Here is a 27784-nt window from a genome sequence, read left to right as displayed (position 1 = left end):
AGAATTTGGAAATTGCACTAATTGTCCATTGTGATGCATAAAAAGCTTAAACTTCTATATCTGATACTTTCCAAAATAAATACATATGTGAATATTTTAGAAGTACTTTAGAAGTTCTATGTTGGGGCACCTGGGTGGGTCAGTTGGTTAATCAGCTGCCTTTGGCTCAGGTCATGATCTGGGTCCTGGGATCGAGCCCCACATCAGGCTCCCTGCTCAATGGGCAGCCTGCTTCTCTCTCTTCACCACTTATGCTGTCTTGTGCTCTCTCTCTCAAATAAATAAAAATCTTGAAAAAAAAAAAAAAAGTTCCGTGTTGTAGAAATAAAATACTTTTTTCTATTTTCTGTTATTTTAGATAATAGGTATCCACTGCTTCCCAGATTGGAATGTAAGACAAATATTTTAAAAGAAGAGAAAGCAAATGTTTGGAGAATTTGGACAGAGAGTTGTACAATTTTTTTTGTTTCCTTTTAGATAAAAATATTGAAAAAGATTTTTCAATATAATGAAAATCATGTATTAATGGTAGCCCATTTCAACCAGGAAACTTATTATTTTTTTTAGATTTGAAGATTTTTATCTTTAAGTAATCTCTGCACCCAGCGTGGGGCTTGAATTTACAACCTGGAGATGAAGGGTCGTATGCTATACTGACTGAGCCAGCAGGAGCCCCTCAACCAGGAAACTTTAAAAGAAAATTTTATTAGTATGATTTATTTGTCTTTTGCAGTTTTACCTTACCAGCTATGTCCTATAATATTCTTTAGGTAGTTTAGTATATATAACTTAACATTCTTGAGAGAACCTCACTTAGGTTTAAAAACTGGATTTTAATTAATGCATATTATTGCAACTTGAAAACATAGAAAAGTAAATATATTTTTAAATCCATTACATGATTTGTTTCTGTGATACAAAGTTTTTAAAGACATTGTAGTATTTGTTAAATAGCTGTCAGTTTACTTTTTTTGTAATGTAGCTACCTCTGAAATTGAACCCATGAAATAAATCTAGTTGAAAATGACTTGATTAACCTGAAAGATATAATGGATATAATGTGAGGGCTATATTCTTTCCACATAATAAAAATACAACTAAATCCATTTATAATGTTCATGTCGTCCAAGAAAAAACTGTTTGGAATCTCATTTATTGTAAGATAATCCAGTTCTACTTTGCCTGGCTACATGTTTAACAGTTGTATGTCTCCATACACAACACTCATTAAAGTGGATGTTAGATGTTTTGCATGTCTGTTAAAACACACACACACACGCACGCACGCACGCGCGCGCGCACTCTCTCTCTCTCTCTAAATTACCCAGTTACCTGTCAAACAAAAGGCTGTCTGCCCACATATACCTAGCTTTTCTTCAGCCCTCCCTTGTGGGCCTACTCACAACAGCTTTGCAAAAAGCACAGCTTTCTCTTCCTATCTCTAGCACATTTGCCTTCTTACTAAAGTAAACAGGCTCTCAGTGTAGGGATTTAGAGGGCTTCCTGCTAATTGCCAGCTTGTAAACTTAATTGGACTGTCTCCCTGGGCACTGTTCCTAAATCAATTAGGCAATGAGTTGGCTGTCACCTCTTTTTCCCAAGAAGGTCTCTTGGAAGAGAATTATCCAATAGAAGTCAAGCATTCAAATGAAAAGGTGATAACTTCTGCAACTGACATTTATCATTTAAATTTTATTTTCAATATGATTCTTAAGTTTTATGGGATAGGGGAAATTTTACAGACTTATAGACTCTTTAAAAGATCTAAATATGGAGTTTCCCAGAATTTTAAAAATGTATTATAAGATTAATATTTATTACAGATCATTTATTTTTTCTAGGAAGAGTCAATTCCTTGAAACAGTAGATTCCAACTAACAGATCTTTTTTTTTTTTTTTTTAAAGAAAACCCTGTTTAAAGAACAGATTTTTCTTAGGTTCTGCTACTAAATACATCCAAAAATTTTAATATACTTCTTGAATTAACACAGTGCTGATTCTGGGCATCCATGTGGAATTTTCATGTATAATTCAAGTTACTGCATATATAAACAGGTAGTTGCATGTGCAGTTTCTCCACTAGGGAGCATTTACGAGATTTTTTCATAAGCTTGTTATGCAAGCCTTTGGAAAATTTGACATGCAAGGTGTAGCTTACAATTTAAGAAGCTGACATAGATCATAGTTTAAAATAGAATGCTGTCATATGTAAACGTGGCAGTGGCTGGTGCCAATATGGTAAGATTTTTGGAGTTTGACTTTTAGAATAGGTCAGTGTAATGTTGAAGGAAAACTTTGTTCCAAGGTTAGAACTTCCATTCTAAATCCTTATAATCATCACACATATATTTTGGGGATTAAAAGACCATCACCACTGTTAGAAGAATTTGAAGAGCATGTCTTCCTCAGGTGGGAGCTAGAAGTATCATCCTCCCACATGGAAGCCAAGAAGTACTGTTTTATATAAAGTAAAATGTAATCATATTTCTTTGCTTGGCAATCATTGTCCCATATTTCCACATATGTAGACTGAGATTAATTTTCAGGAGTCCCTAATTACAGAGATATTGAAGCTTTTCCATTCTCATCAGTACCTTTTTCAACTTTCACTGCTCTCTTTAAACTCACATGATCAGCTCCCTGCCCTCTCAACAGAGAGTCTTACCTTTTAATTGGCACTTCGTTAAGTTTATCTGCTCCTCACCACCTACCCATCCCCCTAACCAGCCACTTATCGGGAACATAAATCTCATCAGGAACATAAATCTTTCCTTCTCATTTCAGTGGAAAAGGAGCCCTTCTTCTTATCTAAGACTAGTTCCACCACTAGTTTCAGTCTGGATCCCACTACATTCCTATGGATCCCTTTACTTTATCATCCTCCCCACTGCCCCCATGAATCTTGCTATACCAGTAGATATAGGCCCAAGCCACACCATAAAACAAACATCTCTTCCTTAAAATTGTTTCTCCTCTGTTACTAATCACATGCTCACCTTCTTTTTTTCATAGTCATACTCACTGAAATAATAATTAACACTGACTTTCTCTGCTTCTTCACTTCCCATTCATTCCTCACAGTACCAAGTTCTGGCTTGGATCTTTAGTGTCCTCCTGGAACTGCTCTTGGAAAGGTCACCAGAGACTTCCTACTTGATACATATGTTTTTTTTTAATAATGTTACTTGTTGACTTTTCAGCATTTGATGCTTGCTGACCACTTCTACTGTCACAGAATTCTCATCATACTGCCCTCTGTAACCAGGGATACACCTTTGCATTACTTTTTCATGCTCTTCTGCATACTTATGAATATGCTGAGGCTCCCTAAGTTTCCATTTTTAGCTCTCCTCCCATTTTATACACATTGAGAATTTATTCCTAATTTTCTTTCTCCCCAAACCTGTTTCTTCTCTTATATTCTCCATTTTGGTAGATGGTATGATTATTCAGATAGAATCCCAAGTCAGAAATCATCCTAGAATCTTCCCTATCCCCTGATGCCATATCCAGTGACCAAGTCCCATCAGTTCTACCTTGTAAGTACTGTCAGAAACATGTCTTGTCAGCCTTGCTGTCATGACCTTAATCTTGACCTTCCCTGATTTCAAGCAGTAATCAAGTAGTAGCTTTCTCTCTGTAATCTTCTCATCCCACCCCACAATTAATCCCTGAACTGCCACTGGAGTGATCTAACTGCAGATTTGGTCATGGATTCTCCAGCCTGAAATCCTTCAGTGGTTGATAAGCCCTCTTCTGCCTGTCAGGCTTCATCTTCCCAGCCATTTTTGCAGGAGCACAGCTCCCCATCCACGGCATGTGCTCTCACACCTTCCCATGGTGGTTTTGGTAGTATTCCATCCACCTGGAGTGCCCCTGGAGTGCTCTGACTAGAGCCTGCAAAGTTGGGAAAAGGTTAAATGTTCCAGTGATTTTATCAAGCAAGAAATATTTAAAGCTAACCTCTTCCCTCTCATAGGATTTTGAAAATCAAAGGCAAAATGTATGTGTGCGCGCGCGTGTGTGTGTGTGTGTCAATCTGTCTAAAAAACAAGTAGTATGATTTTTCTCTTAGTATTTTTATAAGAAGTATGTTTTCTTCAGAAGAGTCATTTATAATGAGCTATCGAAATATTTACTTTACCCAAGTGGTAATTGGGGGTAATTTATCACTGGAAAGAAATGTCAGATAATTTATTAGATGGCTACTCATCTTAAAATTGGATCTCATATCATTTGAAATGGACTGTTATTCCAGATAGCATTCTGCTTTCTTTAAACTAGAGTGATGATGGATTTTTAAATCAAGTTTATTGGGGTATAATTTACATAAAATGTACCCATTCCAAATGTACAGTTTAATGAGTTTTAACCAGTGTATATATTCTCATGATTACCACCACATTCAAGATATAGAACATTTCCATCACCAAAAAATTCTTTCAAACCCCTTTGCAACCATTCCCCATCTCCCTCAAAGCTCAAGAGCGCTGACCTGTTTTCTGTCATTACTGCTTAGATTTGCTTTTTCTAAATTTCATAGAAAAGGACTCATGAAGTAGGTATTTTTTTAATTTCTTACTACTTTCACTCAGCATCTGTAAATTTTCCATTACATTACTGAGTAGTATTCCACTGTATAGATAAACCACAATTTGTATATTGTTCCACATGTTGGTGGACATTTGTTTCCAGATTTAAGCTAATATCAATAAAAATGTCATTACTTTCGTGTACACGTCTTTATAGCAACGTATATTTTAATTTCTCTTGGGAAAAACATAGGAGTAGAATGGCTGGGCCATAGGCTAAGTGTATGTTTAACTGAAGAAGAACCTGTCTGTTTTGAAGTTCTAGTTGCTCTATATCCTAACACTTAACATTAATAGTCTTTTTAATTTGGGGCATTCTAATGGGTTTGTAATGGTGTTATTTTGCATTTCCCTGATGACTGTTGGAGTTGAGCATCTTTTTATGTGCTTATTTCCATGTATCTTCTCTGATGAAGTATGTCTTCAAATCTTTTGCCCAAATTTGGTTGGATTGTTTGTTATTGAGTTGTAAGAGTTTTTATATATTCTGAATACAAGTTCTTTGTAAAATACTAATATTATGAATATTTTCTTCCAGCTTGTTATTACCTTTTCATTTACTTAACAGTGTGTTTCGAGTCCAGAAGTTTTTCATTTTAATGAAACTCAATTCTTAAATTTCTTTATGACTTGTGTTTTTCATGCACTGTATGAAGTGTTTGTCTAACCCTGTTTTCTTCCAGAGGTTTTATGGTTTTAGCTCTTACAATTAGGTTTATGGTCTGTTTCAAGTAAATTTATTGTATATGGCATGAGGCATGGATTGAAATTAATTTTTAAATATGAATATTCATTTGTCCCAGACCCAGTTGTTGGAAAGACTACCTTTCTCCATTGAATTGCCTTGACCATATGTTTTTGTTTCTATGAACAGACTCTGTTCTCTTCCACTAATCTGTATGCCTATACTTAAGTGAGTACCACACTGTCTAAATTACTGTAGTTTTACAGTAAATCTTGAAGTCAAGTACTGTTGTCCAACTTTGTTCTTTTTCAAAATTGTTTTGGCTACTCTAGATCCTTTGAATTTCTATGTATATTTTAAAATGAACTTGTCAGTTTCATAAAAACACCTGAGATTTTAATTGGGATTATGTTAAATCTATAGTTCAATTTGGGGTGGAATGACATTTTAACAATATTGAGTCTCTCAATCAATGAACACAGTATCTCTCTGTATTTATTAAGATCTTTTAAAATTTCTCTTTTTTAGTTTTAAATGTAAAGATCTTATATATATTTTGTTCATGGTTTTGGGTGCTACTGTATATTTACTCTATACACTAAAATACTGTATAGTATTTTTTAATTATAATTTTAATTGTTCATTAGGATTATATAGAAATAAAAATTTAAGATATTGACCATGTATCCCAAAACCCTGTTAAACTCATTTCTTCGTTGTAATGTTTTTGTAGATTCTTTAGGACTTTCTGTGATGACTGTGACAATGGCAATTAAAAACAGTTTTACATCTTATTTAACCTGTATGCCTTTTATTTTGGTTTCTTCCCTAATTATATTAGGATCTCCAGTACAGCAGTAAATAGAAGTGGCAAGAGAGAACATCCTTACTTTGTTTCTGATTTTAGGTAGAAAGCATTTAGTTTTTTCACTATAAGTATTATGTTATTAGGTTGAAGAAGTCCCCTTCCATTTCCTAGTTGGCTGAGATACATTATCCTGAGTGGATATTGAATTTTTCAGGTGCTTGTTTTGCATCAGTTGAAATGATTATATGTTTTTTCTGGTCATATGGTGAATTATATTGATTAGTTTCCAGATGTTTCAGTGGCCTTGCATTTGTGGGATAAATCTCTTTTGTTCATGATATATGATCTTTTTAATATATTGCTTGACTTGCTAATATTTTGTTAAGGATTTTTGTATCTGTTTATGGGAGATGTTGGTCTGTAGTTTTATTTTTCTTTTCCTGTGATGTCACTGTCATTTTTGATATCAGTGTGTAATGGTAACATCATGAAATGAATTGACAAGTGCTCCCTCTTCTTATATTTTGAATTGTGTAGAGTGGATATTACTTCTTTTGATGTTTGAGAGAATTCACCAATGAAGGCATCTGGGCATGCAGGTTTTGTGTGTGTGTGTGTGTGTGTGTGTGTGTGTGTGTGTACACACGCATGCATGTGTATGTGCATAAAGGTTCTTTAACTATGAATTCAAATTTAACACACACTCAACTTATTTATTCCTTCTTGAAAGAGCTTTGAGAGTTTGGATCTTTCAAGGAATCCATTTCATTTAGATTATATTTATTTATATAAAGTTATTCATATTAATCACTATTATTTTTTAATGTTTGTAGCTCTGTAGTCTTTATTCTTGATTGTGGTAAGTTGTGTCTGCTCTCTTTTTTTTTTTATCAATTTAGGCAGATGTTGGTCAATTTTACTGATCATTTCAAAGAACCAGCTGTTGATTTCTTGGCTATTCTTTATTTTCTATTTCTTATTTTTATCATTTCCATCCTTCTATTTACTTTAGATATAATTTGCTCTTCTTTCCATAGGTTCTTTTTTTTTTTTTTTAAGATTTTATTTATTTATTTGACAGAGATAGAGACAGCCAGCGAGAGAGGGAACACAAGCAGGGGGAGTGGGAGAGGAAGAAGCAGGCTCATAGCGGAAGAGCCTGATGTGGGGCTCGATCCCATAACGCCGGGATCACGCCCTGAGCCGAAGGCAGACGCTTAACCGCTGTGCCACCCAGGCGCCCCTCTTTCCATAGGTTCTTAATGTGGAAGCTTGGATTGTTGATTTTAGATCTTTCTTCTTTTCTAATTAAAACATTTAAAGCTAGAAATTTCCCTCTAAGTACTGCTATAGCTACATTTCACAAATTTCAGTGTTATATTTTTATTTTTATTCATTTCAAAACATCTTAAAATTTACTTTGTGGTTTCTTCTCTACTTTTATTTATTTTTTAGTAGTCTCTACTCCTAACATGGGGCTGAAACTCATGACCCTGAGATTAAGAGTTGTATGCTCTATTGACTAAGCCAGCCAGGTGCCCCTGTGATTTCTTCTTTAAATCATTGTTTGTTTACTTACTTAAGATTTTATTTATTTATCCAAGAAAGAGAGACAGAGAGAGCACAAGTAGAGAGAGGGGCAGAAGGGGAGAGAAGGGGACAAGCAGACTTCCTGCCAAGCAGGGAACCCAGTGTGGGGCTCCATCCCAGAACCCTGAGATCATGACCTGAGACCTGAGCCGAAGTCAGACTCTTAACCAACTGAGCCACCCAGGCACCCCTAAATCATAGTTTTTTTTTTTAAAAAAAGAATGTTGATTAATTACTAAATGTTTGGAGATTTTCCAGACATCTTTCTGTACTGATATCGAATTTAATTCTGTTGTGGTCAGAGAACCTACTCTGTATAATTTCAAAGCAGTTAAATTTATTGAGGCTTGTTTTATCACCCTGAGTTTGCCCCATCTTGGTTGATATTCTGTGTACATGTAAAAAGAATGTGTATTTTGCTGTTGTTAGGTGAAATATTTTATAAATATCAGGTCAAATTCATTGATAGTGTTTTTCACGTATTTTCTATTTTTGCTTGTTTTGTTTACCTGTTCTCTTAATTAGTGAGAGAGAAATGCTGAAATCTCCAATTATAATTGTGATTTTGAGTTTTTCTTTTAGCTCTATCCCTCTTTGCTTTATTATTTCAGAACTCTGTTATTAGGTACATTTAAGATTGTTATGATTCATCATGAATTTTCAGCTCTTTATTATGAAGTTATAGAACTTTAGTGTAATTCATTTTTATTTCAGCATTTTTAAAAGTCTTGCTGTTGTCTTTTGGTTTGCATGATTTCAGAAGCAAATTTTGCAATTTTTCTTATCTTTGTATGTGTGTCCTTTTCTTTGGCTACTTTTTAAGATTTTCTCTTTATCACCTTTTAAACAATTTGATTATGATTATATTTTAGTGTTTTTTCTTGACAGATCAGTTCCTATTCTTGCTGGAAGTATTGCTTAGGGTATAGATGGAGTCAACAGATTTCAGATATTTTTGGTTCCCTGTAAAATTCCTACACATTAATATCTACTGCCAAGGAACCACCCTGATTTATGAGAGCTTCCAGTGCTTGACTGCAGGCTCATGAAGGCTTTTGGATAGTACCATTCATTGATTCTACCAACACAAAAAGAATAGTGAGGTTTTATTGCTAAGTATAGTCAGGGCAATTCCCCAGATTCCCTATCAAGTTGAGTCCTGTCAGATATAGCACAAATTCTCATTTTGATGTGACTTGAAGTTAATATGAAGAATTTTAGCATATTTCTTATGAACTAATATATTTTTTAAAATCCTAAAACCTATAATTCTTCCAGTTAAATGATGATGATGATAGTAATAAAAAGAATTGCAGTAATTTTTATATACTTTATAGCTTACAAATAATTTCACATACGTTTTTCTCATTTAGCTTTATGATTATTTGTACTGAGAAGTTTTTATAGGCCCACTCCAATCAGTAAACATTGGCTGAAGAAAAAGGATTTTATAGCCAGCCATTTTTGAAAGACTAAAAAAAAAAAAAAAAAAAAAAAAGCTGCTCAGAAGCCCTAATACTTACTGTCATTTAATTGCACAGAAATTGTTAGTTTCAAATGCAATCAAGCACATATAAAAAATGATCAAAATTAGAACAGAGTGCCCACTTTTTTTTTTGTAGTCTTGCTCCTCTAAGATTAGAAGTGGATTTTCTTTCATTTTAGAAGGATAAACATGTGTTTATATTATACCAAGAATATCTCAGAGTAAATATTAGTTGTGAAGGGCATCACTAGTGGGATTAATACTGATCATTTCTTCAATAGAAAAGAATAGGTTTTAAATGCCAATTTAAGATAAATTGGTATGTGGTATCTATGAAAAAACTATCAATTGAGAGTACCCATGAATAAAAACAGACTTAAAAGTATTTATATAGTCATATTTGTCATGGATATTTGTACTTACCCACACCCACTCCAAACTATGTGGGCCTGACAACTAGAAACAACTTAGAACTGATGAAGCTGGTCAGTAAGAATTATGTTCACATCAAAAACCCGTCTTTAAATGAATACAACAGAGGCCTAAACAACTGATAGGAAAAATAGAGTTAGCTATTGTGGTCTATCTAAACATTCTTCTCATGTTTATTCATTTTTAGTGTAAGTGGTTTGATTATGTTGAGTACAAATTAATTAATGCTGAATGATAGGCATAAGATAGATGGAGCTGGTTGGTAGCTGGTATTCAAAATGAAGATTTAACCACAGAATCACCATTGGCCTTGTCAATCCCACATTTCTAGCACTTATGCAAGAAATGATTACTGTTTTTTTTCCTTTGTGGAAATGTTAACTCTGTTTTTGTTAGTCTACCTTTTATTTTTAAAAGAACCACTTGGTTTTACTTTTTTTGTGACAGGTATCTTCACACGAGGACAGCTGGGCCTGACAGACATCATATTCCAGTACATTCACTGTGATGAGATCTATGAGGCAATAAACATCCTGAGCAGTATGAACTGGGACACTCTGGGCCACCAGTGCTTTATCAGCATGAGTGCCATTGTAAACCATCTTCTTAGACAAAAACTCACTCCAGAGAGAGAAGGTGAGACATGAAATATGTTTCATAAATGGATTTTATATATATATGAAGTGCATTTTATTGAGTCAGTTATCTTTTGAGGATTTTTTGAGTTATGCTATTGGAGATTGAAAGACAAAAATGTTAATGCCTTATGAAAACTGACAAGATCAGATATCAAATAATTATATGGTACTTTACTGTATAGTATTTATCAACATAAAGAGTAACATTTTTGTATATACCTGTGTTGGAACTCACAATGCAGCCATTGTACATTTCAGTCTAAGTTCATGTGTGGAATATGCTCAAATTTCAAACTTTAATCAAAAACTTCATGTACTCTTGGGGTGTCTTGGTGGCTCAGTTAGTTAACTGTCTGACTCTTGATTTCAGCTCAGGTCATGATCTCGGTGGTGAGATGGAGCCCGGCATTGGGCTCCATGCTGAGCATGGAGTCTGCTTGTCCCTGTCTCTCCCGTCTACTCCTCTCCCTCTCTCATCAGAGTAATTGCTATCTACTCACTCTCAAATAAATAAATAAATAAATAAATAAATAAATCTTTAAAAAAAAAAAAAAAAAGAGTTAACGTGTATTCTCTAGGGTCTCGTAGACAAAGGGCCCCAAATGAAAGTCCATATTCTTCCTTCACTTTAGGCATAAATATTTTTCTCTCCCATCCCAAGTCTTTTGTCCAGAGAATAGTCCTTACCACTGATTGTGTGTGAATGAGAGAGAGAGAGAGAGAGAGAGAGAGAGAGATTGAGAATTGTAGTTCAGGCAGCTGCTCCTTGTTTTCATTCTAACTGGTATTTCTGATACACTTCTGCCTGCTTGGATTTCTCTACTTTCCTTCAGTAAGTAATTCTGCCCATAAAATCTCAGATAAGACACTGTTTTTTCTCTCTCTCTCTTTTTTTAAGTAAGCTGTATGTCCAGTGTGGGGCTTGAACTCACGACCCTGTGATCAAGAGTTGCATGTACCAACTGGAGCCAGTCAGGCACCCCTCAGATAGGATACTGTTTTAAAAATAAAGGGGGGGAGGGGAATAATGTGCCACATACAATAATGAAATCATTTTAAAATTGCCAATTATCCAGTATATGTTATTTTTGTTATACGTTATTTACTTAATGTAAAATGCACCTAAATGTTCTTGCACTTGTATCTTTATTTCAAATCTTTGCAAGAAGCATTGACATTAATGATGAGAAGTCCTAGCTAATGAGAAACTGTCCCTAGGTAATTTACAAGATAGAGAAAACAGGAAATATGTCAAAAGGTCTTCGATGGAGAGCTTTTTTCCCTACTATTTTCTTTGAATGTTTATAGATTTTCTTACTCCATTTTATTACATTTCCAAAGTAAACACAGTGTTTAGATAAAATTCTATACATAACCTTCATTGTAGTAATTTTAGAGGGCATGTTCCTTCAGGAACTTCACATTATGGGACTTGTCCCAACTCACAGGAGGCCCACAATAAATATTTATTTAATGTTAATTGAATGTGCTTTTTGGAGGTAGTCCTATCCATCTATGGAGGATCCAGTATTTCTATAATGAGAAAATGCCTAGCACAGACAGTGCTTGGCCTACTGTAGGTACTTAATGAATGTTAGTTAAAAATAAAAAGAAGAGTGTAACCTCAAAATGTTAGATATTACTGTAAAATGTCTGCTTACAGAGTTATCTCAAGTACTTATTTCTTATATTGGTACACTCGCAAGATTAGGTACATAGTAGGAAAAAGAAAAAGGCAGAGTCCGTAAAGAAAGCCTTTTATGGTGTACACAGTCTATACAAGAGATCCTAAATTCACAGCTGGAGAACTATAGAGAAGATAAAATATTCAACTGTCACTCAGGACACTGGGTGAGAAATTGCTAGCACCTTGGTGAATTTGTGGTTGTAAGAAAGATTGTTAGGGAATTCACAAATGGGCATTATCAGATTCTTGCTTTAATAAAGGATGTTTTCAAGGAACTGTTATGGGAAGGTAGGGAAATAAAAAGCTTGTATGATACTAGGCTATTAAAACACTTGCATGATGCTGAGTTGTCAGAATATGTACATTTTAAGTAGGTATAGGCGTTATTTCCCAAGTAACTGTAAAATACATTTCTAAAACATTCAGAATTCTTCTCTTTTGAGATTTATTCTATCTGAATCTAACAAATTTGACATGGTAATTTGTTTTCCTTTTGTTAGTGGAACCCAGTGAGGTCTTTTATTTGTAGCTGTGTTGTGGTTATCTTTGAGATCTTCATTTCTGCCTTAAACATTAAGCTGGGCTATCTAATGAATCTGTAACTGTTCTGGGAGTTACAAGTATTCCATGTAGGCTCAAACATTTCAGAAGTACATGCTGTCAGGAAAACAAGCAATGGCAAGAGGATCTGGCTTGTTTTCATAATAGCATTGCTGTATTCAATTTTAATCTAAATTGACTGCTGCTTTGAAAGAAAATACCACTAAAGTTCATCTTTCTTTACTGTCTAGATTTGAGATTAAAAAGAGAGAGAAAAAAAAAAGAAATTACTAACAGCTTAGCCAAGCTGTTAGCAATTACTCTGATGAGGTATTTAATACTTTCAAACCCAAATATGCCTAAAACTAAAGAGTTTTGCTAAATAAGAAATTGTTTATTCAATCCAGTGCTAGTAGCATAAAAATCAGTGGAGTCTTACTGTGAACTGTAGTATTCTCATACAACTCTCACCATTACTGTAATTACATAACTTCTAGGTATTTCTGGGAGAAAACACAACCCCAAAGGCATGGCTTGGTAAAATTATGAAGTAGGCAAAATGTGCCTTTTTTCCCCAATCTCTAGCCCTCTGGTTTATCAAAACTTGCTCTCCAGTCCTTTTTTCCTAGGAAGGTGTCAGTTGACCAAGAGCGGATTAGCATGTCATCCCTCCCAGGGGTATTAGCTTTCACACTTGGACAAAACCAACAATCTTGTTTTTTAGATTTAGGGAAGGTATGGGGACTTTCACTGTTTCTTTAAAATTGTCATAGGAAGATATTATTACTCCAGTAGGGCTATTTTCATTTGTATTATTTTTAAAGTATTTCTAATACTTATTTCAATTCCCAATGCAAAAAAGTTCGCTTTCTCCTCTCAGTTAGAGAGTAAATGTTGAGCACACTGTGAGTTGATTTTACTGGAAATATGAGTTCGAACTGTGTTACTTTGATGAGTCACTGTTTTAATTATCCATTTGTGGTGAGAGGTTGGTTCATTATGGATTTCTTCAGTTTTGACAGCTTTTTGTTGCTCAGAGTCATTGTCAGCTTTGCCTCAAGTGAAAGTTTATACACAGGTTTGTTTTTGTACCAGCTGTCATATTTTAATTTCATCTTTCCTGCAACAAGCTCACATTTCATCCAAGTTTGCAAAACCTGACTGACTGCAAACATGAGTATTCTGTTGTAATTGAAGGAGTTTCACTTGTTTTAGTGCTGCTATGTTTGAATTCCACAGCACAGCTTGAGGCAAGCCTTGGAACCTTTTATGCTCCAACAAGACCACTCCTGGATACAACTATATTGGAATATAGAGACGAAATCAGCAAATATGCAAGACGATTCTTCCACCACTTGCTCAGGTGAATAATATCTTGGAATTGATGAGTGTCAGACTACCTATTTAATGAGCCATTTTCTTTAATTAGAATATTCCATAATATGGCTGTTTTCTAATAGTCAATTTCCTAAGAGAAAAAACAAATCTTCTCTTGATATTCTTTATTTAAATTGTTCTTGTTTTCCTTTTAAGGAATATATTTGAATATTGTTTAGGGCTTTTATATCATCAGTACATTTGAATATAACTTCTTTAATATGAAAGCATACAATACTAACTATGTAAAGTCAATTTTGGGAGAGTAAAGTCAGTTTTAAAATGTTAACTTAATTGTGCTCTTAGCACTAGAGAAATGTTTTAGTTTTAAATGAAGCTAAAAATATGAATGTGCTATAAAGCCCCGAGACAGTCCTTGGTTTGCTTAACTTTCAGAATTACTGTAGAAGGATTTGTCCAGTGTCCTCTCATATAATGTGGCAAGTTCCTAGTTTCACTGTGCCTCATTTTCTCTGCTTTAAATGGGTATAATACATTTCTTTAATCTTAGGGATTATATGAAAAATTAGATAATGTCAAGAAATCACTCTGTGAAAAAGACTATAGAAGTTGAAGGACAAGTACATATAGCATATTCTATATACATAAAGGTCAAAAAATGGGTGGATGAATGGATTGAAGGTGAATGGACAGATACAGATAGATGATGGCTACATTGTTTAGGGATACATATAAATGTGTCAACGCTATAAATAAAAGCAAAGAAGTGATTAGCACAAAATTTAGTACAGTGTAGGGTGGGTTAAGAGAAATATGATAGGAATAGGCACATGGGAGCCTCCAAGGTATTAGTAATGTTTCATTTTTTAACATGAGAGGGATATATATCAGGGTCCATTAAGATTATTCTTTTAATTGAATATATATGTTGTATACTTTTATATATGATGTATTTTATAATAGGAAGTGATAGAATTATCAACTTCATGTACCAAAAGGAAGTATTACATCGAGTTGAATATAGAGTTTTGATTTTATTCATAATCTGTTGTAGTTCTTTTTAACACTTTCAAGTATCGTCTCTCCTTTTTTTCTCAGAACAGCCCTGTAAGAGGGTATTATCATTTGACAAATAAATAAACTATTAAGTGGCACTTTAATCTCTACCCAACAGGGAAGCCTTTGGAAAACAGTCTTTAGAAGCTGAGAAATGTTAATATATTGCTTGAATTACAATCTATGATTGAATCTTGCCTTTTTTTCTGAATGACTTTAGCATATTTCAAGAGCCTCTTCATCCTGAATGAGGCAGTCTTCTACATGTGAACATATGCCAAAAATATTGGGGCTGATGTCACATTTATTTGGACGTAGGCTTTGTTCTTGGCTCTGACTATATTTTGTTTTCCTTGTTTCTGGGGAAAACTAATGAATTCACCTCCTGCCTAAGGAGCCCAAAAAGATTCATTTGAATGAAACAGTTGTTTTGGAGGCATATTCTTGGTGGCCTCACTATGTCTGGCTTCTCTGACTTTATGCAGTGGTTTAGTTGTGCATGAGCCTTACATTTCATAATGCTGGGCCCTCAGATGCTCATATCCTGCTGATGTTCACACATTCTACTAATGTGCAATTTTTAGTTCATTGATTTTTTCCTCAAATGCAGTATTCTAATTATTTTTTTGAAATGTATTTTGATGAGGTGACTATTGTTGTTGTTGTCATTATTATTAGACTCTAGCTTTTCTGTGTGGTTATACCTGGAATTGAATGTTTTTCCTTGGGGTAGACTATGATTTTCACATTTTCTTTTTTGCATTCTTTGCAATTATTTCAGTTATAATGACTGTTTATTAGTTCTTTTGACAGTAGGCTATGTATGACATTATGAAAAAAGAGTAAGTTTAGAAGAAATTAAATGAGATAGCTTAAATTGGAATTATTTTTTTGTTTAATCTGCCGCCAAGAAGTTCTCCTACTTAAGGGAAGAGGAACAGACCAAATACTTTTTGCACTTGCAGAGTGCTAGAATTGCACTACAACCTGTACCTTGTCTAGTCAGTATATTAATATTCTAAAAGTTATTAGATAATGGAATAAGTCCTAAACAGTAAAGACCATCATAAAGAATTTTAAATTAAAGATGAAGAAAAGGAGCACCATGCAGAGTAGGGAGGTACCTAAGGTCACTAATCGGTAAAGCTGAGGACTGAGATTGCCTGAGTCCAGATAAGGCTCTTTTGATGAGGAATTAAATATTACACTGATTTTAATTTCATACAGCATATAAAGTGTGAGGTCATAGTATGAATTTGTGATAATTGACAATTATCTATGTGGGTTATTAAAATATTTTTGCATATACTTTTGTTTTTTTTTTTCTTGACATTAGAGGAAGACCATTGATCTTTTTGTCTTTTAGCAAGTTACAATATTATCTTGACAGCCTTCCTCCAAATCCAAATGAATCTAAACTTTAAAACTTATTTCTCACGTCCTTTCTTGACACCTTTTTGTATGTGTTCAAAGTGATAAATTTTCATAAAGAAGTGCTTCCTGTAAATGTAAATTATTGCTCCTAACATTGAAGATAGAAAGCAGGGGTACAATATTGATATGATAGCTAAATAAAATGTTTGCTATAGTAAAATTTTAAATAGATGATGCAGTCTAATTCATAAAATCATTTAGCTAGAAGACACTTATCTGTAGAAAGTATCTAGAAAAAAATTCAGTGTGTTTTCCTTTACTCTCATATTCACACTTTTGATACTAGATAGGCTGGAGGGTTTTTTTTTTTCCCCACACTGACCAATTCTCTGAAACCTGCTTGGTGTCCTGTAATTCAGTTCAATTCTGACACTAACCAGAGTTAGCACAGAACCCACATGTAAAAGGATCAGTCCCACAGGAGTGTCCCTACGTCAGCTGCCACTTGCAAGTAGTAAGTCACCAGGTTACCCACAACTTCTGTCCAACTTGGCTACAAATTGGAGTTTCCTGCTACCCCTTACTCAGGTTCACAGAACCCAGGAGAGCAGTTTACTTACTATTGCTGGTATTTTAAAGGATGTTTTAAAGGATACAAGTGAACAGCCAGATGAAGAGATGCATAGGGCAAGTTATATGGGAAAGGATGTGAAGCCTCATTCCCTTTCCAGGAATGTGACCCTCCCAGCACCTCCACATGTTCAGCAAGTTTGGAAGCTCTTTCAACAGTCTTTTTGGATATTTATGCAGGCTTCATTTCATAGGCGTGATTGATTAAATAATTGGCCATTGGTACTAATTCAACCTCCAACCCCTCTCCCCAGCCCCAGGTCTGGTGGTGGGGCTAAAATTCCCAATCCTCTAATCATGTGCTTGGTTCCACTGACAACCAGCCCCCAGCCAAGGGGCTTTCACAGTCTTCTCTGTAGTATAAACTCAAGTGTGGCTGAAAGGGGCTTGTTATGAATAACAAAAGATTTTCCTTTCAGTTAGGAAATTGCAAGGATTTTAGGAGCTGTGTGCCAGGAATGGGACAAAGACCAAATATATAGTTCTTATTGTAAATCGCAGTATCACAGAAGGCAAATTCAACTGCCTAAGCTAAGTTCAGAAGTTGGTTGTTCACTTTTCTCTCTTCATGAAAGTGAATAAACCTGCAGAACTACTGCATAAGGAAGTGTTAACACGTAAGAGCTTTTCATTATAAATAAATATCCTAGATATTGATGAAATAAAGGGCAAACATTTCAAATGAATGTGCCCCATATGAAGCTTATTTTACTAACTTGGAAATATAAAGGATTAAAATTAATTCTACTTATTTCCCCTCTTAACTATAAGGCTACTGTTTTCTGACTCAAATGGCATTAGATGATGATGGCATAGAGTCATGCTTTTCAGTTCTTATAAAATAGTAAGCAAGATGTTGGGAAAGGGAGCTTTATTGCTTAGAAATAAAATATTATGCTTGTGAGATATTTGAGGCAGGATTTATTGATGTCTGCATTTTCCTTGGCACTGCAACAAAAAGTAAGATGAATTGATAGGGAGATGGATGGATATGTGATAAAACAATATTGTAAAATGATGGTAGAATCTAGGTGGTAAATATATTCTTTCAACTTTCCTGGATGTTTGAAAATTTTTATAATAAGATGTTGAAGGGAAATATACATTATGTTGGAGTCAGTATTTATACTTAGAGCTCAGGGAAAAAAAAGGGTAGTGTTTTGGAAATTATTCTTAGCTTTCGAAATGGTTCTTAACTTATTCAATAAATATATATGATAGGCAAAAAGAAATCATTTGTGACCAATTTGATTTCTAAATGGCTTTTCAGTTACACTTTTCACTAATGGAGCATACACAGTAAGTAAAACCATTATATGAAATCAATTCATAAAAATGTGAATACTAAAACAGTTACCTAAGAATATTAAGGGAACAAGACAATATTTGCAAAGAAAAACTTCCTGGTCAGATCATCTAAAAATGCTGGATGATATATTTAAAATATTTGCTTAAAGCAAGGTTGAGCTGGCAGGAAACGAAGGGAAACACTCAGAGGTTGAAATGACAAGGATGCTTGATTCCACAAGAGTAAGCAAACTTGAAGTTTGCCTTGAGGGCATGTGCTGGCACCTGGCAGGGAGGAACTTGGTTTACAAAGGCTGTATACTTAGAATGTAGGAGACAAAGTGTAGGGCTCAAGAAGGATCCATATCCCTATATCAATCCAGTACCATTAAAGGGTAGCATATTCTCTGAACTATAAGGAAGGAAGGTATGAACAGCATGGAGGAATGGTGGGCCAAAAAGAATATTAAACTTGTGGGAACACTAAAATCGATAGTATGAAACATAAACACCAATGTCTAATTCAAGGGGTTAAAATTAAGATAAAATCCTGGACAGGAACAATTTTTAAAAATGAAATAATAATAATAATTAGACGGTAGGGAAATTTTTTTAGAAACATGAATGAAGAAGTTAAAGCATTCTATGGTCTTTATACTTTTCAAGAGGAAGATAGAGATACTGATTAATACTAGATTTTATTAAGTAAAATACACATGGTAGAATTTCTAGGGTAATCACTAAAAAAATAGAGTACATAGTTTTCAAACAAATATAGTGAAAATGTTGGATGAAGAAAAAAATTCATCCCAAAAGAAGGCAAGAATTGGGGGAGGGTACGGCATATAGGGGGAACAAACATTTAAAACAACAACAACAAAAAAGAAAACAGAAAACACACAATGTGGTGGTAGAAATCAATTTTAAGAATCAATAATCATTATCAATGTAAATGAGCTAAATTTTTCATTTGCAAAGATTGTTGAAACAGATTTTTCTTGTAAGTTTTTACAAGAGACATGTAAAACAGACAAGTTTAAAAACTAGAGAATGGGAAAAATTATACTAGGTAAGTAACCAAAAAAGAACTAGTGAGGTTATAGAAATAGTCTTTAGAGTAAAATCATTGGTAGGGATTACTGGAGATCAGTATTGGTAGAAAAATTGATTTCGCTAGGAAGATAAAACAATTCTGAATATGTAAAACATAGCTTAAATACACATGAAATAAATCAGTAAATCCACTATCATAGTTGGAGATTTTAATTCCTTTCATGTGATAATTGATAGATTAAGCAAATAAAATATCAGTAAGGAAATATAAGATTAGAACAATATAATTAAAAGCTTGATTTAATGGATGTATATAGAGTACTATCTACAACTTTGGAAGCTATACTTTTTTCATGAACAAACAAAACATTTTTTTAAAATTGACCATGTCCTAGGCCATAAATCCTTCAAAATTTCAAAGGATTAGTTAGTTGTCTTTACCCAGTAATTAAATATTGAGTGCCACATGCCAGCACTATTGTTAGAACTAGGACAATAGCAAAGAACAAAACAGACAAACATAAAAAAATCCATGGCATCATAAAGCTTACATTATAGTAAAAGAAACTATGTAAATAAGTAGGTAGAATATATAGTATATTAGATAATGATATGTTCCACAAAGATGAACAAAGCAGGGACAGTGGTTAGGGAGTATTGCATGGTGGAGTGAGTGGACTACAGTTTTAAATAAAGTTGTCAAGCAAATGAATGGATAAAGAAGATGTGGTACATATTTACAATGGAATATTACTCAGCCATCAGAAAGGATGAATACCTACCATTTGCATCGACAATGGATGGAACTGGGGGGAATTATGCTAAATAAGTCAAGCAGAGAAAGACAATTATCATATGGTTTCACACATATGTGGAACATAGGGAACAGCACGGAGGACCATGGGGAAGGGAGGGAAAACTGAAGGGGGAGAAATCAGAGAGGGAGATGAACCATGAGAGACTATGGACTCTGGAAAACAAACTGAGAGTTTCAGAGGGGAGGGGGGTGAGGGGATGAGGTAGCCAGCTGATTGGTATTGAGGAAGGCACTTCTTGTTGTGATGAGTACTGGGTGTTATGCACAACTAATGAATCATTGAACACTACATCAAAAACTAATGATGTACTATACAGTGGCTAACTGAACATAAATAAAATAAAATAATAAAATAAAATAAAATAAAATAAAATAAAATAAAATAAAATAAAATAAAATAAAATAGGGAAGGCCTCACTAAGAAGGTGAACTATGAGTTAAATCCCAGCAGTTTCACTGGAGCAGTGAATGGAATGGCAGAATAATAAGAAAATGGGTCAGAAAGGTAGCAGGTGGCTTGCTAATATAGGACTTTGTTGCCTATTATAAGGAATTGAGATTTTTCTTTTGAATAGTAGGGGAAGTCAGAGGATTTGGAATCAGCAAGTGAATAGATCACTCAGATGCTGTCAAAAATAGACTTTTGAAGGATAAGGGCATTTGGGAGTCTACTGCAATAATTGAGTGAGAAACAGTGACCATTCAGAGCAGGTTGACAGCAAAAGGGATGAGGACAGAGTGGTTGGATTTTGAATATATTGAAGATTTTGCTGACAGCGTTTGCTGACAGACTGGATGAAGAATATGATAGAAAGAGAAGTCAAAGATGACATCAAGTGTTTGGACCAGAGCTACTTGAAAAATGGAGTTGCCACTGACAAGAGTTTTAAGACCACAGAAAGAATAGGTGTGTGGGAAAAGGTCCTGAGATTAGTTTTAGACATGTTGAGTTTGAATGAGGAATTCAGAGGTGAGTTCTGAAGCAGAGTTATAAAGGGAAATACATAGTCTTAACTGTTTACGATAGAAAAGAAGAAAGACTCAAAGAGCTATGCAATCTAAGAAATTTTTTTAAATATCAGTAAAATACTCAAAGTGGAAAAGGAAATAATAAAAATATGTTCAGAAATTAATGTAACAAAAAAGTGGTAAGAGGATTAATAAAGTTATAAGCACTTGTTTTTTGAGAAGATTAGTAAAATAGAAAAATAGTGAACAGTATTAGGGATATAAAAGGGACTTAATGATAGACATATAAGAGGATTTTAAATATTGAAATAACCCTGTTTACTATGAACAGCTTCATTACAAAAAACTTGAAAAATTAGGTGATAGGGAAATTTTTTTAGAAAAATAAAAATAACCAAAACTAACTAAAAAAGAAATAGAAGAGCTGAATAGCTCTATAACCTCTAAAAAATGAAATTAGTAATTAACATTTTCCCATGAAGTAAGCTACAGTCCCAAGATATTTTTAACAAGTGAAGTTCGATCACTATATTCACACAAATTTTAATTTGTTGGTTTTTTTAGTCCTTTTTTTTTTAATTTTATTTATTTATTCGACAGAGATAGAGACAGCCAGCGAGAGAGGGAACACAAACAGGGGGAGTGGGAGAGGAAGAAGCAGGCTCCTAGCGGAGGAGCCTGATGTGGGGCTCGATCCCAGAGCACCAGGATCACGCCCTGAGCTGAAGGCAGACACTTAACGACTGAGCCACCCAGGCACCCCATTTAGTCCTTTTTTTCAAGTGCATATTTATTTACATAGTTGTAATTATTGAGTATATGAAATTTTTAAAAAATCCTAAGAGGGTTAATTCACTATAATGGCATTTCAAGAGACTTTTACTCTCTTTGATATGGTACTCAGATTTAAAAGATTTATTGTGGCCTTTAGAAAGTGGCCCACACACATATGAACAGACCTTTTTATTTATTTATTTTTTAGAAAAAAAGATGAAAGAACAAAGAGGGAAAATAAGCAGAAGGGAACAACAGAAAAACCTCAAGCCCTTTAACTAAAAGCACCTAGAAAAATGTGCTTTCATACATGAAGGCGCTGGTTTTCATGTGGGCCTGCTTAGGGTTGGTTGGGATGGAAAACTGTGAGTATGGGGCTACTTTGGATTTCTGCCAAGGGGTGAGGGGCCTCTACCATAATGGCAAGTTGAAAAAAAAGTTATGATGCTAATCAGTAAACCAGGATGCCAAACAAAATTGGCAGAGTATTGGTAAATATAAATTGAAGGCCATTTCATGAACACTTTTATATACTTGGCTCTTCCTTAAGGTTCCCCTTTTGTAGTTAGTCAGGGGTGTGGCCCAACTGTGTTGCATTTGGCAGTCTGGCATTCCTTACAGCATGACTTCCCTGTATGTAACTATGCCAATGAAGTTAAGTCCTTAGATTTTGTTTATGTTGCTCATATTCTCTGTCAGATATTGTATCTAAAAATCAAAAGGGGTAAAAACTGCATTGTTAAAGAAAACGATGATTCCTTTGGAAAGCTATGATAATAACCATTCGGTTTTACTAGAATTACTGTAATGGCATTAGGGAACTCTCTTTTGCCCCGCGCAAGAGAAATAGACTAGATTCATTGTAGGGATCAAGCTAAGAGTGGGGATGCTCTTTGTATTAGGCAGCACATTGAATGGATGAATCTTAAGACTTTTCTCAAAGTCATTAGTCATTAGTTATCTTTTCATCTATGATGTACAAAATGTTTTCCACCAAAATTCCAGATGAGTTGTCTTTTCAGAACTGTTTGTCATTCTCAGTTTCTCTTGCATGCAACTCCCCACTGTTTTTGCTGGTACTCTTCAATGAGTGATATTCTAGGACCTGGGTAAAAGGCCATGTTTATGAGTGAGTGAACTGTGTCTACAGACCTGACTTTTTTTTTTTTTTTTTAAGAGAGATTGAGATAGAGGGGCGCGTGGGTGGCTCAGTCATTAAGCGTCGGCCTTTGGCTCAGGGCGTGATCCTGGGGTCCTGGGATCGAGCCCCACATCGGGCTCCATGCTCCGCTGGGAGCCTGCTTCTTCCTCTCCCACTCCCCCTGCTTGTGTTCCCTCTTTCGCTGGCTGTCTCTCTCTCAGTCAAATAAATAAATAAAATCTTTAAAAAAGAGAGAGAGATTAAGACACAGAGAGAGTAGGGTGGAAGGGGCAGAGGGAGAATCTTAAGCACCGAGCCTGACTTGGGACTTGATCTCATGACCTTAAGATCATGACCTGAGCCAAAATCAAGAGTTGGATGCTTAACCAACTGAGCCACCCAGGCGCCACCTGACCAAGGCAGCTGTTGACTTCAAACCCTAGACTGGCCCTGGCTGATGGCCTCCTCATACTTCTTGTCAGGAAGTCTTGGTCTCTTTCATTTGGCAGAGAGGGATTAAAAGGCTAGGACCTGGGGGCGCCTGGGTGGCTCAGTCGTTAAGCGTCTGCCTTTTGCTCAGGTTGTGATCCTGGGGTCCTGGGATCGAGCCCCACATCGGGCTCCCTCCTCGGCGGGAAGCCTGCTTCTCCCTCTCCCACTCCCCTTGCTTGTGTTCCCTCTCTCTCGCTGTGTCTCTCTCTCTCTGTCGAATAAATAAAATCTTAAAAAAAAAAAAAAAAGACTAGAACCTGTTCACATTCCCTGTATTCAATGAATGACTTTTAGGTACCTTTGAGCATACCACCTAGCAGCAATGGGTATGTACTAAGAGATGACTGTGGACACTTTTATTACAAAGTTACAGCTGTATTAAAGCTGAAGGATGAGGATAGCCTTTACCAATGTGGTAAAAATCAAAGATGTCTTACTATATGGTGAAGGACATGTGGTATGTGCAAAAGTAAGAGAGGTATGATGATTCTTGGCTATTGACACTCATGAACGCTTTGTAAAGTCTAGGAGAAATTTTGCTTTGTTAGATATTCTACCTTGTTGAGGTCTGAAAAGAAACGTGCAGAGAAAATACAACCAACAGTTTATGAGGCAGATGTTATTACATTTGCAGATCTCATGGCTCAAGGAAGGACCATGACATATAGTGTAGGAACACTAATAAATTTCAGAATATGTCTACCTTTATATGAAATATATTTGCTTCCTTTGTGTTTAGTATAGACACAACCTTAATAATTCTTCATCCTTTTATTGTATATTTAAACTTCACAGAACTCAAAAATACTATGAACAGATGATGTAACTTTATTTCTAATTATAGTAAGTACTCTCACCCATCTGTCTCCTTCTGGAGGAAACAAGATAAGTATCATTCTGTTCCTAGTTTTTGAATTCTCCCCTCTTCCCGTTCCTTCCCTACATGTTCAAATAATAAAATAATACTCAGCTTGCTATATATTCTGATCTTTATTAGCTATCTTATTATATATTTGCTAGAAAGAGATACTTAAGTTTCGTCAGTTCCTGGAGAACTAAGGAGTGTCTGTCTAAATTTTAGGGAGGTAACAAATATTAGCTTTCCTTGGAAAGCTAACATGTGGGCCTCAGCAGTGTTGAAGTGGTTAGAAAAGAGACATTACTTTGGGAAAATCTTCAATGAGCACTCTGATACATGTTGTTACAACTGTGCAAGGATATGTATTTGTCTTTAGTTCATAGGTTTTATAAATAAATGTTGTTTAACCCTAAAGGTCTTCCACTAATTCAACTTTTCCTGATCCAGAGGACAGTGCATTGTCATTATAGTTTTTTAGAACACTAAGCTACATTTTTTTTCCAAAATAAAAATAGCTTTCTAATTGTAGAAGTAATACATAACTTTTTTTCACAGTATAATATCATTGCCCGCTTTGCCTGTCAATAAGTATAGATTCACATCTTGCATTATAAGGATGCACCACCATAATTGATTCAACCTATCTATGGACATGGATTATTTCCAATGTTTTGCTACTATAAACAATGCTATAATAAGCATATTCATATATATATGATATATACATATCTCACATACCTACACACACACCTTTGTGCATTTATCTGATTATTTCCTAAGAATAAATTCCTATAAGTGGAATTACTGAGTCAGGAGTTATTCTTGATATATATGGTCAAATGTTCCCCTCACCTTTTTGTGAAGTTACTTATCATACCCACCGTTGAAAAATCAGTATCTTAAAACATTGACAATTAACTAGGTAGAATTTGGCATCTTTCTGCTTTTATTTTTTATGTATTCTTTCTATTAAAGTTCTTTTTAATAATTTATAAACTTTATTTTTAGAGCGGTTAGATTCATGGGAAAATTGAGAGGAAAGTATAGAGATTTCTCATATACCCTCTGTCCCACATCTACTCTAACATTAATTTCTCTTTTTACTGATGGTGATTGCATACATTTCACACACACACACACACACACACACACACACACACACACACACATAGGCTACTTATTATGCGAATGGCTGTTATTTAACGTGTGCTAGTTAAAGCTGAGGGCATTATAAACATGATTATATTTAATCCTCACATCTTAGCCTCTGTTTTGTATGTTAGCCATTCTGAGAGGTATGTAGTGATATTTCAGTGTAGCTTTAGTTTCCATTGCCCTAATGGATAATGATGTTGAATATTTTTTCATACAATTGTTTGCAATTAGATTCTCTTTGATGAAATGTCTCAATATCTTTTGCCCGTTTTCTAATTTTTTTATTGTTACATTTTGCATTCTTTATATGTTTTGATACTTACCCTTTGTCACATATGTGGTTTGTAAATATTTTCTCTCAGTCTGTAGCTTGTCTTTCCATCCTTTTAATAGCGTATTTGGCAGAATAAAAATTTTTAATTGTGATAAAGTCCAATAGATCAATTTTTCCTTTTATGAATAGTGCTTTTGGTGTCAAATGTCTTTGCCTAGCCTTATACACCAAAGACTTTCTCTTATGTTTATTTTCTAAAAACTGTGTAATTTTAAATTTTACATATAAGACCATAATTCTTTTTGGGCAATTTTTACATAAGTGTGAGATTTGGGTTGAGGCTTTTTTGGTTTTTATTTTATTTTGTTTTGTTTTGTTTTATTTTTTATATCCGGTTGTTCTTGTACCATTTGTTGAAAAGGTTACTGCATTGATTTTGCATTGCAATGACGCAGTGACGTTGCAATGATGCAAAGGTGCATTTGCACCTTTGTCAAAAATCAGTGGGCATATTTGTGTGGGTCAATTTCTGGTTTCTCAGTTTTATTCCATTGTTTTATGTACTGTCCTTCTGTCACTACCATGCAGTCTTGATTAATGTAACTATATGAGTCTTGAAATCAGGTAGACTGATTCTTCTCATTTTCTTCTTTTTCCAGATAGTTCTGCTGTTCTAATTCCTTTGTCTTTCCATATAAATTTTGGAATGATTTTGTCTATCTAAAATCTATCTTGCTTTGAATTTGGTGGGAATGATGCTCAACTTGTTTATATCAATTTAAGCAGAACTGACACCTTTACTATGTTTAATTTCCGATCTATGAAGATAGTATGTCTCTCCATTTATTTAGATTTTCTCTACTTTTGTTTACCAGCATTTTGTAGTTTCAGCATACAAATCCTATACAAGTTTTGTTAGATTTGCATCTTAGTATCTCATATTTTTTGACTAATTGTCACTGATATTGTATTTTTTATTTTGTGTGTACATGTTCATTGTTATTATATAGTAATATAATTGATATTTGTGTGTTGCTCTATCCTGTGGCCTTGCTGAATTCAGTTAGTAATTTTAGGAGACTTTTTTGTAGACATAGACCACAATGTCATCTGCAAATAGGGGCAGATTTCTTTCTTCCTTTTTGATATATACCACTATTATTTCCCTTTCTTCCCTGGCTAGAACTTCCAGCACTATGTTGAAAAAGTGGTGAGAGGGGACATCCTTTCCTTGTTCCTAGTGTTAGGGGAAAACATTTCCGAGTTTAACCATTAAGAACAATGTAGGGTGTAGGTTTTTAAAGATGTTCTTTACCAATTGAGGAAGTTCTTCTCTTTTCCTGTTTTTCTGAGGGTTTTTATCATCATGGTTGTTGGATTTTGCCAAATGCGTTCTCTGTATGACTTCATATGGTTAGGTGATTTTTGTTCTTTAGCCTATTATTATGATAGGTTACATTGATTAAACTAGCCTTGTATCCCTGATATAAACCCCATTTAGTCATGGTGCATAATCCTTTTCATATTGCTGTAATCTGCTTGTAATGTTTTTAAAGAATTTTTGCATTTAGGGGTGCCTGGGTAGCTCAGCCTGTTGGGCGTCTGACTCGGTTTCAGCTCAGGTCATGATCTCATGGTCCTGGGAATAAGCCCCACATTGGGATCACCATTCATCAAGGAGTCTACTTGTCTCCCTCTTTTTCTGCCCCTCCCCCAAAGATAAATAAATAAATATTCTTTTAAAAAGAATTTTTACATTTGTATTCGTGAGGGACTGTTTATCTGTAATCTTTTTTGGTAATTTTTTTTTTTATTAAAAAAAATTTTAAGTGATCTGTACACTGAGTGTGGGGCTTGAACACATGACCCTGAGATGAAGAGTCACATGTAATACTGACTAAGCCAGCCAGGCCCCCCTTTCTTTGTTTGATTTTAATATGTGGGTAATAATAGCTTCATTACATGACTTGGGAAGTGCTCCTGCTGCTTAAGCTCTATGGAAGAGATAATGTAGAATTTCTGTTAATTTTTTAAACACTCTAAAGTTAATAAATCTGGGGCTAGAGATTTATTTTCTAGTACTTTTAAAATTATGAATTCAATGTCC

The 27784-nt window shown here is 34.6% G+C and overlaps 1 protein-coding gene across 8 annotated transcripts in view; it reads left to right on the top strand.

Moving 5' to 3' along the window:
- The window catches only part of WDPCP (WD repeat containing planar cell polarity effector), a 466454-nt gene that overhangs the window by 206917 nt on the left and 231753 nt on the right, over nucleotides 1-27784 (top strand). For all 8 annotated transcript variants that reach the window (XM_045788084.2, XM_045788088.2, XM_045788083.2 and 5 more), the window contains 2 exons: nucleotides 10041-10229; nucleotides 13698-13821. In XM_045788084.2, coding sequence (XP_045644040.1) covers nucleotides 10041-10229; nucleotides 13698-13821 — 313 coding nt within the window. The remainder of the gene's footprint in view (nucleotides 1-10040; nucleotides 10230-13697; nucleotides 13822-27784) is intronic.

This window comes from Ursus americanus, chromosome 7 (genome assembly GCF_024610735.1).
Source record: "Ursus americanus isolate L20-20 chromosome 7, mUrsAme1.1.p, whole genome shotgun sequence".
Taxonomy (NCBI): domain Eukaryota; kingdom Metazoa; phylum Chordata; class Mammalia; order Carnivora; family Ursidae; genus Ursus; species Ursus americanus.
The sequence above is the reverse complement of the archived record's forward strand: the minus strand, read 5'-3'. Positions and strand labels throughout refer to the sequence as shown.